The sequence below is a fragment of the Ochotona curzoniae genome, unplaced genomic scaffold (assembly GCF_017591425.1).
Source record: "Ochotona curzoniae isolate NIBS_2020 unplaced genomic scaffold, NIBS_Ocur_1.0 contig_2235, whole genome shotgun sequence".
Lineage (NCBI taxonomy): Eukaryota > Metazoa > Chordata > Mammalia > Lagomorpha > Ochotonidae > Ochotona > Ochotona curzoniae.
The window spans coordinates 1,193,490-1,206,289 of NW_024465384.1; the positions used below are offsets into that span (position 1 = coordinate 1,193,490).

The following is a 12,800-nucleotide window of genomic DNA, read 5'->3' on the forward strand; positions in this document are numbered from 1 at the left end:
GGTTATTCTTTGGAAGCTTCGGCCACTGTCCTCAACAGTGGAATCCATCTTGCTTGGCAGTGGATGTTTATATTGGCCAAGGACTAAATAGATCTTCTTTTTCATTTACACCATTTATATTAGCCAAATGACAGAAGAGCTCTTTTCCCTCTGCCCAGGGAGGGATCTCATTGTATTCTATACCTAATTTTAGATGAATGAGAAGGCAGAAGTGTGTCTGAGAGTGTCCAGGGCGGTCACTCACCTTCTCAGCGAGCGCCTCCTCCAGTGTTGTCAAGGCAGTGTCTGTGTTGGTGGTGTCAGCCTGCAAGGACTTCACCCGTTCCTTCAAACTGCTCATCTGCTTCTCCTTATCTCTAAGCTGCTCTTGAAGGTTTTCAATCTGAGTGTGCACACACATGGGGGCGGGAAGAGAGAAACATTAATAATACAAAATAAGGTACAACCAAAATCACTTGAAGTTGGAGTCAAGGTTAATCCTATGGGTTTCAGAACCACCAATTCAGTGATGCGATTGGCCAAGGATCTCGCTGTTCTCAAGGAAGGAAATACAACGGCAACAGTGGGAAAACGCAAATCAAAACCACAATGTAGTACCACCTCCACCCTGTCAGAATGGCTAAGATCCAAGATGGAGAGTAACAAATGTGAGCAAAGATGTGGAGAAACGGGCACACTCCCACACTGCTGCTGGGAATGTAAGCACAGCCACTGAGGAACACAGGGTGGAGATTTTTTTAAATAGAAACAGAATTGCCATAGGATTGCCAACAGTCCCATTACTGGGTATATACCCAAGGACACTGGTTCAGAGAGATATCCACACCACTATGTTTATAACAGCACTGTTCATTATACACAAAATATGGAATAAAAAAAGTGTATCCATCAGATAATTGGTAAAGAACACGCTATATATACAATGAAACATCACGAGGAAAATAAGCCAGACACAGAAAGACAAATACACGTTCAAGCTAAAGTTTTGAAAGTAAAATTAAAACAAAAACAAAAACCTATGCGTATCAGTTTGGCCAACTTTGTTTTCTACCTTTTCAAAAAATACTTAGTAAAAGGTTTAATATTATTTTTAATTACTGTATGAGTGAAACTGAGACGTTTTTGATTACTGCTTATAATCTTACTGAACTATAGTCTTTTTCCCTATTAAACTCTTTTAGTGCAGCATGAAGCCTTTGACTGCAATGCAAAATAAACATGTTATCTCAAAGAGAGAGGAACGGAGGGAATGAAAACAAAGAAATATCATTATAATCTTAGAGTTATACCTATGAACTATACTGTTTTACTCCTATTAATATCACATTAACATGGGAAGAGGGGAGAAATTCAACAACAAAAAAAAAGGTTTCAGGGTTACAGTTAAATTTTAAACTCAGAATTTATATACAGAAAAAAGAAAAGGTGCACATGCAGCAATGAACAAACGAACACATGCACACACACACACACACCTCCTAACAAAGAGTGAAGTGAGGAGAGAAGACTCAACACAGAGCTGAGTGGAGACAGAGTATATATAGAGAGCTGCAGGAGGATTACTTCTGAAATGACAAAAAAGGATGCCTTCCTCTCACCCCACCCCAAAAAAGAGGTGGGATGGCAAATTCCACAAGCATTTGGTGAGAAAAATCAGTCGTAAGTACGAAGGAAAAACTGCTTTAAATTCTAGGGTTAAACTAGATTTTCATATCACCCTTTAAGTAAAGCATTTTTAATAACATTTCTTACAGCAGCTGTCCCTTCATGTTCGCTTACAAGCATTCACCTGTTCAAATCATTCACAGGTTGCCCTATTGTGTGCCAGACAGAAGTGATGAAAAGAAAAACAACCTCACTTTTGTAGTGCTTTAATCATTTAGCTGAAGCCAAGCTACATATGTGAACAGACTTGCACATTTCTGGGTTTTTCTTAATGATTTACTTATTTTTATTGGAAAGTTAGATATACAGAGAGGAGGAGAGAGAGAAGACTCAGGGGCTGCTTCCAGGTCTCCCACGTGGGTGCAAGATCCCAAGGCTTTGGGCCATCCTCGACCGCTTTCCCAGGCCACAAGCAGGGAGCTGGATGGGAGCAGGGCCACTGGGTACAACCGGCAGCCATATAGGATCCTGGCATGTGCAAGGCGAGGACTTCAGCCACGAGGCTACCCCGCTGGACCTACACATTTCTATTCTTCCACTCACCAACACATTTCTCATCCTCATGTCCATTCTAATCTCTGACCATATGCAATTCTCTGTTTTGTCCTCAGCCACACAAGCAGACGCTGGTCTCCTGCCTCTTCACCTCACTCTGGATCTTCATGTTTGGATGCTATGAGGTCTGAAGTTGAAAACTGGCTCATTCACAAGCCAATGAATAAAATCTAAGCATGGATTCAAACTATTTAAAAGGATCCTCCTTGACCCTCTATTATTTGAAAGGCATAGAAAGAGACAGCAGGCATGGGCAGAGATCTCAAGCATTAGTTCACTTCTGAAATATCAACCAACATGTCCACAGCAACCAGAAATCCCGAATTCATTTTGGGTCTGCCCTGTGAGGAGTAGGAACTCAAGAGCTTGCGTCATCATTTGCTATCTCCCAGGCTTAGTACTAGCAAGAAACAGAGACTTGGACTGGGGCCTCCAACAAAGGATCAGGTACCACATGTGCATTTAGGCACAGACTAGGGGGTCGAAAAAACATACCTCCCTCCCAAGAATAGGGCAGCCATTACACCTAAAAAATATCCCTTCTCTGACTTAAATGAAAGCTAAGCATCTAAGAGAATGTATTTTATAATCCAATGAATTTTTCTACTATATGCATATTCTGAACTGCTGTGAAAGAAAAAGTATCTACTAATATCCAAATTTTACCTGAGTAAAGCTTTGCAGAGTTTAAAGGAACTGGCACTTATTCTACATATGTGCCCTTAATGTGCTTCTAACTAGGTTTCACATACAGTGCATTCTCATATAGAAGACTTAACAGTAACAAATTCAAGAATGACTTTTACCTGAACTATTTACAGGAAAACATGATATATTTTTCAAAATAACACCTCTAATCATTTTCTTATTCTGTAGATTGGACTGCAGAACAGACCAAAATAAAAGTTACTTTATTTTATAGAGGCCTTCTCATATACTTTTCGTTTGAAGGAAAATTTGACAGAACAAGGGAAGACTAACGTTGAATGCCATGTGACATGGCGAGTTCATTAAGCCTGCATGCCAGCGCCACACTGGCACAGATAGACAGACATATTTTGTTTGGCTTTTTATCAGCAATGCCCAGAGATGAGGAGCTGTAATGATCCAAGGTGGCTGACTGACCTCTAGTCAAGTACCACTGACCACTCTGCCTTCCAGGCCTTCGTCACTGAGGAAGGAGACATTTCCTCTCAGCTAGAGTTCTAAGTATGAGAAATTCCCATCTGGGCTCCAGTTCTGTCCCAACCGCTCCACTTCCCACCCAGCTCCCTCCCTGTGGCCTGGGAAAGCAGCAGAGTACAACTCAAAGCTTTGGGACCCTGCGCCCACGTGGGAGACCTGGAAGAAGCTCCTGACTCCTGACTTTGGATCAGCTCAACTCCAGTCATTGTGGCCACTTGGGGAGTGAACCAATAGATGCAAGATCTTCCTCTCTGTCTCTCCTTCTCTGTAAACCTGACTTTACAACCAAAAATAAATAAATAAATAAATCTTTAGAAAAGGAAAATATTCATTATATACTATGCCTTGAAAAAGATACCAAAATGTACAAAATTATTCCAGTCTGTAGAATTTTTATTCTCTATGCTTTTTCATAGTCTTCCCATATTCAGAGTATACAGATATAGTTTTAAGGATAATGACAAAAACAAAGACTTTTACGATACAATGTAAGAAATCCTAGAGAAAGGAGATTCTTCTGTCATACGCGATAATCAACATGAAGAACCTCACATGTATAAAGGCAAGAAAGCAACTCCTCACTGAACCCATACATTCCACAGGTTTATAGATGTGATTAATCAAATTCAGTTATTAGAAATATTGGGGTTTTTTTTTTTTAATAATGCCAGAGACTGAAAAACAAACAAATTCAAAGAAACCAAGACTTTCAAACCCTGCTTGAACGTCAGGCCAGAAGAAAATAGAGAGACAGGCTTCAATTGTTTAAAATCTGAATCCAAAGTCATCTCACTAATATTTAATTTTGTGAGGCCTGCTCCAGCGGCTTGAAAGATGCTAATTTGTACTAATGTGAGTATTCTCCAGAGGTCTAGCCAAGGTTAATTTCCAAGCAAATTGATCTCCAGAAGTTTGATATTACTGTGCAGAAAGTTTATTAGAGGGTTCTCTTAAGCTCAAAGCCAGCAGAAAGAAATCAAGATTACGCAGAGAAATCTGGCTGCAACGAAGCCTCACAAAAATCTCCAAAATCAGATCATTTTTCTAATCTTTAAAACTAAGACCTCTAGAAATTGCAGAAAGATGAAAACAGATAAAGAACAAAACGTTGTCTGATGCTTGAAGATATTTTGTGGTTGAAGTCGTTATATTAAAAAGAAGGAAGAGCACAAAGCACTGTTTCATCAAAGCTTAATTTAATAACTTCTTCAGGTGGTTAAGCACTTCAGCTTTCCAGCCCCCGTTGCCAGGTACCCAGCCATCTATCCAAATAGCCATTCCTACAGGTAAGAACGTGACATGAAGAAATTCATGTCAAATTAAACTACTTGCCGTGCTTTAAAACTCTGACCACACAAAGCAATGGCTTCCAAATTCTTTCTCCCTTTCTAGATATTTATCTCTGTATTTGTTCTTCTGAAAAATTGTTGCTACAGGGTCTCCTGAGAGACAACTAAGAGAGACCTTTGTCACAAGAGGGATTTGACCCTTCCAGATCAACTTATGCATTTTGCAAGGTTAAAACATATGCTTAGTCAAAATTGAGGTTTCAGCACCCTTAAAGAACTTGCAAGAGTCTGAGAATATTAATACTATCAACTATCAAAAGAGCAGGCCACAAATAAACATGAATTCTCAAATTACTAACAAGGTTATGTAAAAGTCCAAAGCAATGACATTTCAAAAGGGCCCAATCAATAACACAGAAAACTCAAGTGAAAGATACGAACAGAGACTTCTCCAAAGAATATTAAAATGCAGGGCAAGGAATGGGATCCTGGAGGATGCAAGGCAAGGATTTAGCTACTGGGTTACTGTGCCAGGCCCTTAAATAATCTTCTAAATAGCAGTTCTACAGAAAGCAGACAGGCACTTCCATGTCAGGTCACTAACACATAAAAGAGTTTTCATATTTAGTTGTACTTCTCACCTCAGGACAATCTCTGATCCTACCTCTGCTATTAATTCTCTTCCTTTCCACATACTCTATTCCTCTCTGCTCTTTTCCTATGAACTAATTTTATAGCATATGATAATTCCTTCATCAACTGTTTACTCTGACTGGCTTCTGTCAGGGGCAATGCACAAGAGTACAACTCCAACAGTGAAACGCTGATCAGTGGTAAGCATTGCACCTAGCAGTGAAGATGGAAGTAAGGATGCCCACAGTGGCATACCAGAACCTTTCAGTTAGAGTCACCACTCCACACCCAATTCCAGCTTCCTAGGAACGCTCAGCCTTGAACCAGCAGTGATGGCTCGATTACTTGGGTTCCTGATTACCACGTGGAAGAGCTGCACTGAATCCCTGACTGTCGCCTGACTCACCCCTGGCCACTGCAAGCATTTGGGGAGTTTCTCTCTCTCTCTCTGCCTCTCTCTATCTCTATCTGTGTGTGTGTGTGTGTGTGTGTGTGTTTCTCCACCTTTCAAATAAATAAATTCTAGAAGGCACTGGACAGAACAAAAAGTACCATGCTAATTTTGCAATTTTGCAAAAGGTTGCAATTTTGCAAAAACAGAACGCCATCTTGTTCCATGGCATAAGACAAACCTTGCCTATGGTTGCTTGCTCACCTAATCACTTTCATGCGGCATTTATTATTTCTCTGTTAGCAGGATAAAACCCTGAAGGATGCTCTGGTCTCTCATCTGTTGGCGAGGTTTGTTCTGGGAGTGGAAGAAATGGTGCTAGGAACCTATCACGCCAAATGTTCCTTTTAATAACAAAGTAAACTAATGTCTTTCTTTTTTCTTCCAGAAAAATTTGTTAGGTCACTGAAGATTGTCACTTGCACAAGATTGACATCACTCAGAAACAGCCATCTGCTGACTTACAGACGGATGGGCAAGCCCTCCACTTCCTCCAGGCTAACTTACAGAGAGGGGAAAGGCTGAAGAAAACAGATTCATATGCACTGTGTCCTTAGATACAAGCAAAAACATGGATCAGATTGCAATCCAGCATGCATTTTTTTATAAAAATATTTCAAATATTTGACAATACATATTTCCAATCAATTAAAAACAGTCGAAGTGCATTCTATTAAAAATTGCGAGTAAAAGACAAAAAAGGAGGAAATTTTTAATCTTGAAATTAATTTTCTGACTAAAAATTCAAATAGGGTCTATCCCGATCTCGTAACAGCTAAGAGGAGACTTACAAATGTTTAAAAAATATCAGAAGCATTCCTTATTAAAAATAAAATGGCACCATTGTAAGAGCAAAATATTTTCTCTGAATAAAGAAAGAATTCTCTTTAATGAAAACACATTCTCCCTTCCATTCTGCCACAGAGAAAAAGTGAAAAAAGTAACAACTGTCTTACGCAAGACTGCACAGTCTAATGTAAAACAAAGAACCTGTTTGTTCCGATTTCTTACCCGAAACAGAAGCAACTTAGAGAACCAATCACCACACACACACACACACACACCCCTTCCAGTTATATATATCAATCAGCTTTCTACTACTATTCAATTTAAAACTCTAAATATCAAAATGCATGAGAATGGAGAAGCAGACAAAGCAAAATAAACAGAAGTTAGAGAAGCAGAGCAGGGAATGTTGACAGCATCTGCGTAAGCAAATTAAACTCCAAGCTACATTATCATTTATAACCAACCAAGCAAGAAGCTGTGCCGTTTTAACACAGATTTTGAATGCAGCTCAGATTCAAATGCCCAATTACATTTTCCAGGTCAGTGATTTATTATAAAGATAAGAAATGTACTGTAACACAAAACTACTTTCAACCACAGGGGAGAGCCCTGGGAAGGAGGGGTCCAGTGCTAATCCCATTGTACAGCATGCGTGGCCATCTGCCATTGTCCCATTTCAGTCTCTGAACACAGGCTTTTCCTAGTGCATACAAATACGCATACTCTCTAGAAAGTTGAAAGTCTATGGGTGGGCAGTGTTAGCCCAGACGGGGTCACTGTCCAGTGTATGTGACTCACAATTTAGCCACTATTCATAGCTCCCACTGAGCAAAAATTCTAACTAAAAACTACATACATGTATACGTCGAGATACAGGATAAAATGACAAATTACTGCTTCGTAGTGCCTCCAAAAATATTAGAATATTCAATGTCACTCAAATATATAACTACAAATGATATTTACAAAAGAAATTATCAGAGAATAAGAAAAGGATGAAAGTAGACTCGCTATAAATCTCTTCCTTATGGAATAAGTGTCTTAGTCAAGGAGCAAGATTATTTTTTAAGATTGTATTTGTTTATTTATTTATTTATTATTTTGGAAAGGCAGAGAGAGAGAGAGAGAGAGAGAGAGACAAAGATCTTCCATCCACTGGTTTACTCCCCAAGCAGCCACAATGACTGGAGCTGAGACTATCTGAAACCAGGAGCCAGCAGTTTCTTCCAAGTCTCCCACACAGGTGCAGGGTCCCAAAACTTTGGGCCATCCTCCACTGCTTTCCCAGGCCACAAGCAGGATGCTGGATGGGAAGTGGAGCAGTCGGGGCAGGAACCACTGCCCATTTGGTATTCTGGTGCATGTAAGGTGAGGATTTAGCCACTAGGCTATCATACCAGGCCCAAGCAAAATATCTTAAGTGATATTTAAGTGATGCACAAAATTAAGGCCTTTCTCTAGGGATAAAGCTATGCTGGAAAAATTATACTGTAATATTACACTTTAGGCAAAACTCGAAACCTTTTGACTAAATATTTTCAATACTAGAAGAAAGAAAAAGTAAATTCTATTTGCCTCTCAATTTAACAGGAAAATAAAGAAGGCAATATTTACTGAAATCATTCTGTAAGAATCAGATATAATCTCAGACATCAGATAATTTTCAGAGTTCATAAAAAGAAAACACAGCCATAGGCATGGTAAGGCCAACAATTTTTAAGAGTGCATAAAATGAAATATTAGCAGAACAAATGTGAAATTCCAGGCAATGATACACTAGAACGACACATTTTCCTTTCCTTTCCTTTTTTTTTTAAGGATTTTATTTATTTGAAAGGCATGGTTATATATAGAGATAGGAGACAGAACCAGAGAGAGAGAGAGAGAGATTCTATCCACTGGTTCATTCCCCAAATAGCTGCAATGGCCAAAGCTGGGCCAGGCCCCAGCCAGGAGCCAGGAGCTTGTGACTGGTTGCTCACCTGAGCACAGGTGGCCCATGTTCCCTCCCTTTCCCAGGGGAGGGAGCTAGACTGCAAGTGGAGCAGCCAGTTCTGGACCCAGCAACCATGTGAGATGCCGAGACCCTGTGCCACAATGACAAGACAGGCCCAGGAGGAAACAATCTTGTTTGCAGTCACTCTGCTCTCGGCCTATGATGTGCCAGCCCCTTCCCTCTTGCAAATTCTCATTCCTCTTCAGTGTCTCGGCTCCTCAGACCTCCTTAGACTCCTTTCAACATGGTCAAATCTGAGCCAGACAGCAGCCAGAAGCCTGGAGCTTCCCCTAAGTCTTCCACATGCGTGGCAGATGCCCAGCCACCTGGGTTGTCTTCCACTGCTTTTCTCAAGGCCTTTAGCAGAGAGCTGGATCAGAAGTGGAGAAGCCAAGTCACAAACTGGAATCCAAGGGGATGCTGGCACCGCGATGCTGGTAGCCTGGTCCAGCCCAGAGCTACTGTGGACCAGAGAAGCAAAGACCTCTGACTAACTGTGACTTTTACAAAATAAATACATCTTTAGAAGGAGAAATGCAATACATATAATATTAAAGTTCTCATTTTTAAATGAAAATTGCTTCAGCTGATTTTTAAATGTTTAACACTCACATATATACATAAATATGAATAGAGGTTTTATAAAAGAATTTACAAAGTATTAACAGTAGTTAACATCTCCAACAAAATATACTTTAAGAGTCAAAAGATGAAGAACGGGCCTTTTAATTTTACTTTATATTTTCTTATTTTTTAACCTTGCATATTTATTACTTTTACATAATTTTTTAATTAGTCCAATTTTTCAAAATCACATTGCCATTTCTTAGTTTTTTTTACAAGAAACAGGATACAGACTGATGAAACCTGAATATATTTGTATTTCAACTGTAAGTGCGGTTCTGGATTATACATAAACAAAACGCAACGAGATTTGAGAGTCAAGGTTTTACAATGTTGTACAAGTCTCCAAATATTTAAGAATGTTTTGTGTGTGTCACAAAGGAATGGCTACCACTTACTGCACGGGCAGCAAAGACAAAGCCGCAATGCACACCATGAATAACTCACAGCTTGACAGCAGGCCAGTGGCTCACATCAACTTACAACAATGCAACAAAAGCACCCTCAAGTCCTATTACATCCTCTGAAAAGCTCATGTGCCTCAAAAATCTCCAATTAGACAGCAATATAGGAGCAATTTCTTTAAGCATGGGCTAACTCTGTGTCCAGCCATCATGCTACTGGGACTTAAAGCTGAAAAATGTCTATTTGCACAAAAATCTGCACATGAACGTTTATGATGGCTAGGACACACAAAGAGTCACGTGTACAAACATAATATACTTGATCTAAAACATGAGCTATTAAAACATGGGAAGAAATGAAAGAACTTTAAGTTTTAAGTGAAAAAGGGGAAACCTGCAAAGCTCATACTATAATATTCTCTAACCACATGGCATTCTGGAAAAAGTGAAACTACAGAGATAATAAAAAAACATCCAAGGATGAGGCCCACGCTGTCGCACAGTAGGCCACGCCTCTGTCTGCAGCGCTGCACCCTTTGGGGACATCAGTCCATGTTCTAACATTCCAGCTATGCAGCTGAGGATGGCTCAAGTCCTCAGGCCCCTGTGCCTGTGTGGCGGAACCAGAAAGAACTCCTGGCTCCAGGTTTCAGATTGGCTCAGCTCCAGCCATTGTGGCCATTTGGGAAGTGAACCAGTGGATAGAAAAATTTTCTCTCTTCCTCTCTGTATATCTGATTTTCAAATAAAGATAAATAAATCTTAAAAAAAAAAACCAGTAATACCAGGGGTTGGAAAGGAGTTGGGAAGAGATGAATACGTGGGGAAAAGCAGATTTTTACAGCAATGGGAAGAATACACTATGTGCAATAATGAATACGTGATATCAAACATTTGGCAAAAGGGTGAGCCCTGATGTAAAATACGGACTTTCGTTGATGCACACAGAGCACTGATGGAAACCACATCAACAAGTACAGCAGACCGACGCAAGATGCTTGCCACAGGAGAGAAGGCAGGTAAGAAAGGGGAGTACAGGGAAACTTCCTATACTTTTCTGGAAAGAAATTTCTGGGTGGTCCCTTTTTCTGTCCAAAAACATTAAGAAAAAAAAAATGTAAGTAAGGTCTATTCCAAAAGCACGTTGGAAGACAGAGTCTGACATCCAGCTGCAAATTTGGGTTAAGATGAGCTAAAAACAGGTGATACCGAAAGAAAGAGGAAGAGACAGGCAAGCAAGCACCGCCTGGGCACCTGCACAGCCAAGGAGTAACTTCTGGACATGTGCCTCACTGGTGAAGTCACAGTGTTGTGACATTCGATTTGCTGTGACCCAGCATTCGCTCAGTAAAGCATTTGTCTCCTCAGCTCAAAAAGCATCAATGGCAAAGGAACAAGATCTAACTGCTTCATCCTCTGCCGGGGTAAACCGCATGCGCTGCTGGCTGCACTACTTCTCTGAGTTAGCTGGTAATTCCCTTTGTCTCTAGTTCTGATGATTACTTTTTATTAATTAGGCAGACAGAGAACTCTCTCTCTCGCAGAAGCCCACAACTCCTAGGACTGATGGCTGTGGGCTAGGCAAAAGCTGTGAGACAGGAACCCAATGTGGAGGCCAAAACAGTGCCACCTCCTATAGTGCAACATCAGCAGGAAGCTGGAACAGGGTGTGAAGTGGGGACTCAAAGACACACGCTCCAATATGGGATCTGTGGGACTCAAGCAGTATGTTAACTGCTGGGCCCAACGCCCACTCTTGCTGCCTCTAATCTCAAAAGTTCCCAGGAGCCAACCGGAAATCCAGAATCTACTCCCTGGGCATGGGGGATGATCGGAAGCAATCATCGAATACAACCCTGTAACTACATTTGGAATTCATGCTACAATGTTCCTTCCATATTCAAGTCTTAGGGTCTTTTCACTGTGATCCACTGATCCAATGGATAGTTTCCATTAAGGGAAAATGGCAAGATGATCTTGAATGGAGAAGATACCAGTGTAGGAAAGAGGCACCTAAAATGGCCCCACCGTGCTCATCACTGGAAAGGAGCTTCCCCTAGTAGCCTCCATAGACCCCTCAACATCACAAGATTGCAGAATCCAGGAGTTTTGTGCTCAAAGACCTCTTACTGAGAACTGAATACAGTTCCTTCCAATGCCTTTGTCCTCTCTACCCCCGAAAGCTAAATTCTCTAGCCAGCTTTCTCTCTGGTTACCTGGCAATGACAAGTCTCTTGGTTTTCATCTTGCTCTTACCTACCAGCATAGTAAAAGCTACTGCTCACAACTGGAACTTTGCTCCATCCTATTTGGTGTCTGCTGTCCTCTGGCATCACATGCTTTACAGTCTCCAACCTAAATCTCCACATTACTGCTGTGTGCAGGCATGGGTCATCACCCAAGGCCTACACGGGACAGTAAATTTCATACTCTGCCCAGGAAATAGGCCACCTCTAACTATATCCGGCTCATAGTTCTTCTCTCTCTTCTCCCGGTTATCATGCACAGTGTATAATCTATTCCACATGAGGAGCTTCCTACATCCTGTCCATGTTCTTCATCATGTTCTATGTGGTATCCAGGAACAACATCCCAAAGCCACTGTCATTTCAACACTGCTCAGTTCATAACCATTCAGCCTGCTGTCTCAACCACAGTCTCCAAGCAGGGCACTTGTAATTGAATGGCTCCCCTACTTCTCAACCACATGAAAACCAAGCTGGCTGAGGGTGTCCTAGAGTAAGAGGACATTCGCTTTGCATGAAAGCAAATACTATTGTCAGCTCCCTGTCCTTTTTGCTAAGGCTCCAGGCGGTAACTTCTCTTGCTCTAGCTCCAGGCCGTCTTTCCCCCTTTTTGCCAGGACTGCCAACTCAATGAAGTATCTTCACCTGGTTAAGCTATTTTCAAACTGCATTGTGTTTAATGAACAAGTTCTGCAAGCGTTTCAGGAAGCTACCTGTAGGAGGACATTGTGACCCTGGAAGGCCAGCGAGCACAGGATTGCAGTTCATTGGACAGTGTTTGCATGAGAACAACCAACTGGCTACCTTTGTATAAACAGCATGTAAATGAGAACACCTGGTGTAATATACAAAACAAAAGGAATTCCAATCAACAGTAGATGGGTTTTGTTGATGAACTCAACGCTTCCTCCCCTACCCCATACGGACTCGCAGTGTATAAAGTCTGAGGCCCCTAATAAACTT

The 12,800-nt window shown here is 41.0% G+C and overlaps 1 protein-coding gene across 4 annotated transcripts in view; it reads right to left on the bottom strand.

Moving 5' to 3' along the window:
- The window catches only part of ERC1 (ELKS/RAB6-interacting/CAST family member 1), a 276,756-nt gene that overhangs the window by 175,543 nt on the left and 88,413 nt on the right, over positions 1-12,800 (bottom strand). For all 4 annotated transcript variants that reach the window (XM_040972194.1, XM_040972193.1, XM_040972191.1 and 1 more), the window contains one exon: positions 245-382. In XM_040972194.1, coding sequence (XP_040828128.1) covers positions 245-382 — 138 coding nt within the window. The remainder of the gene's footprint in view (positions 1-244; positions 383-12,800) is intronic.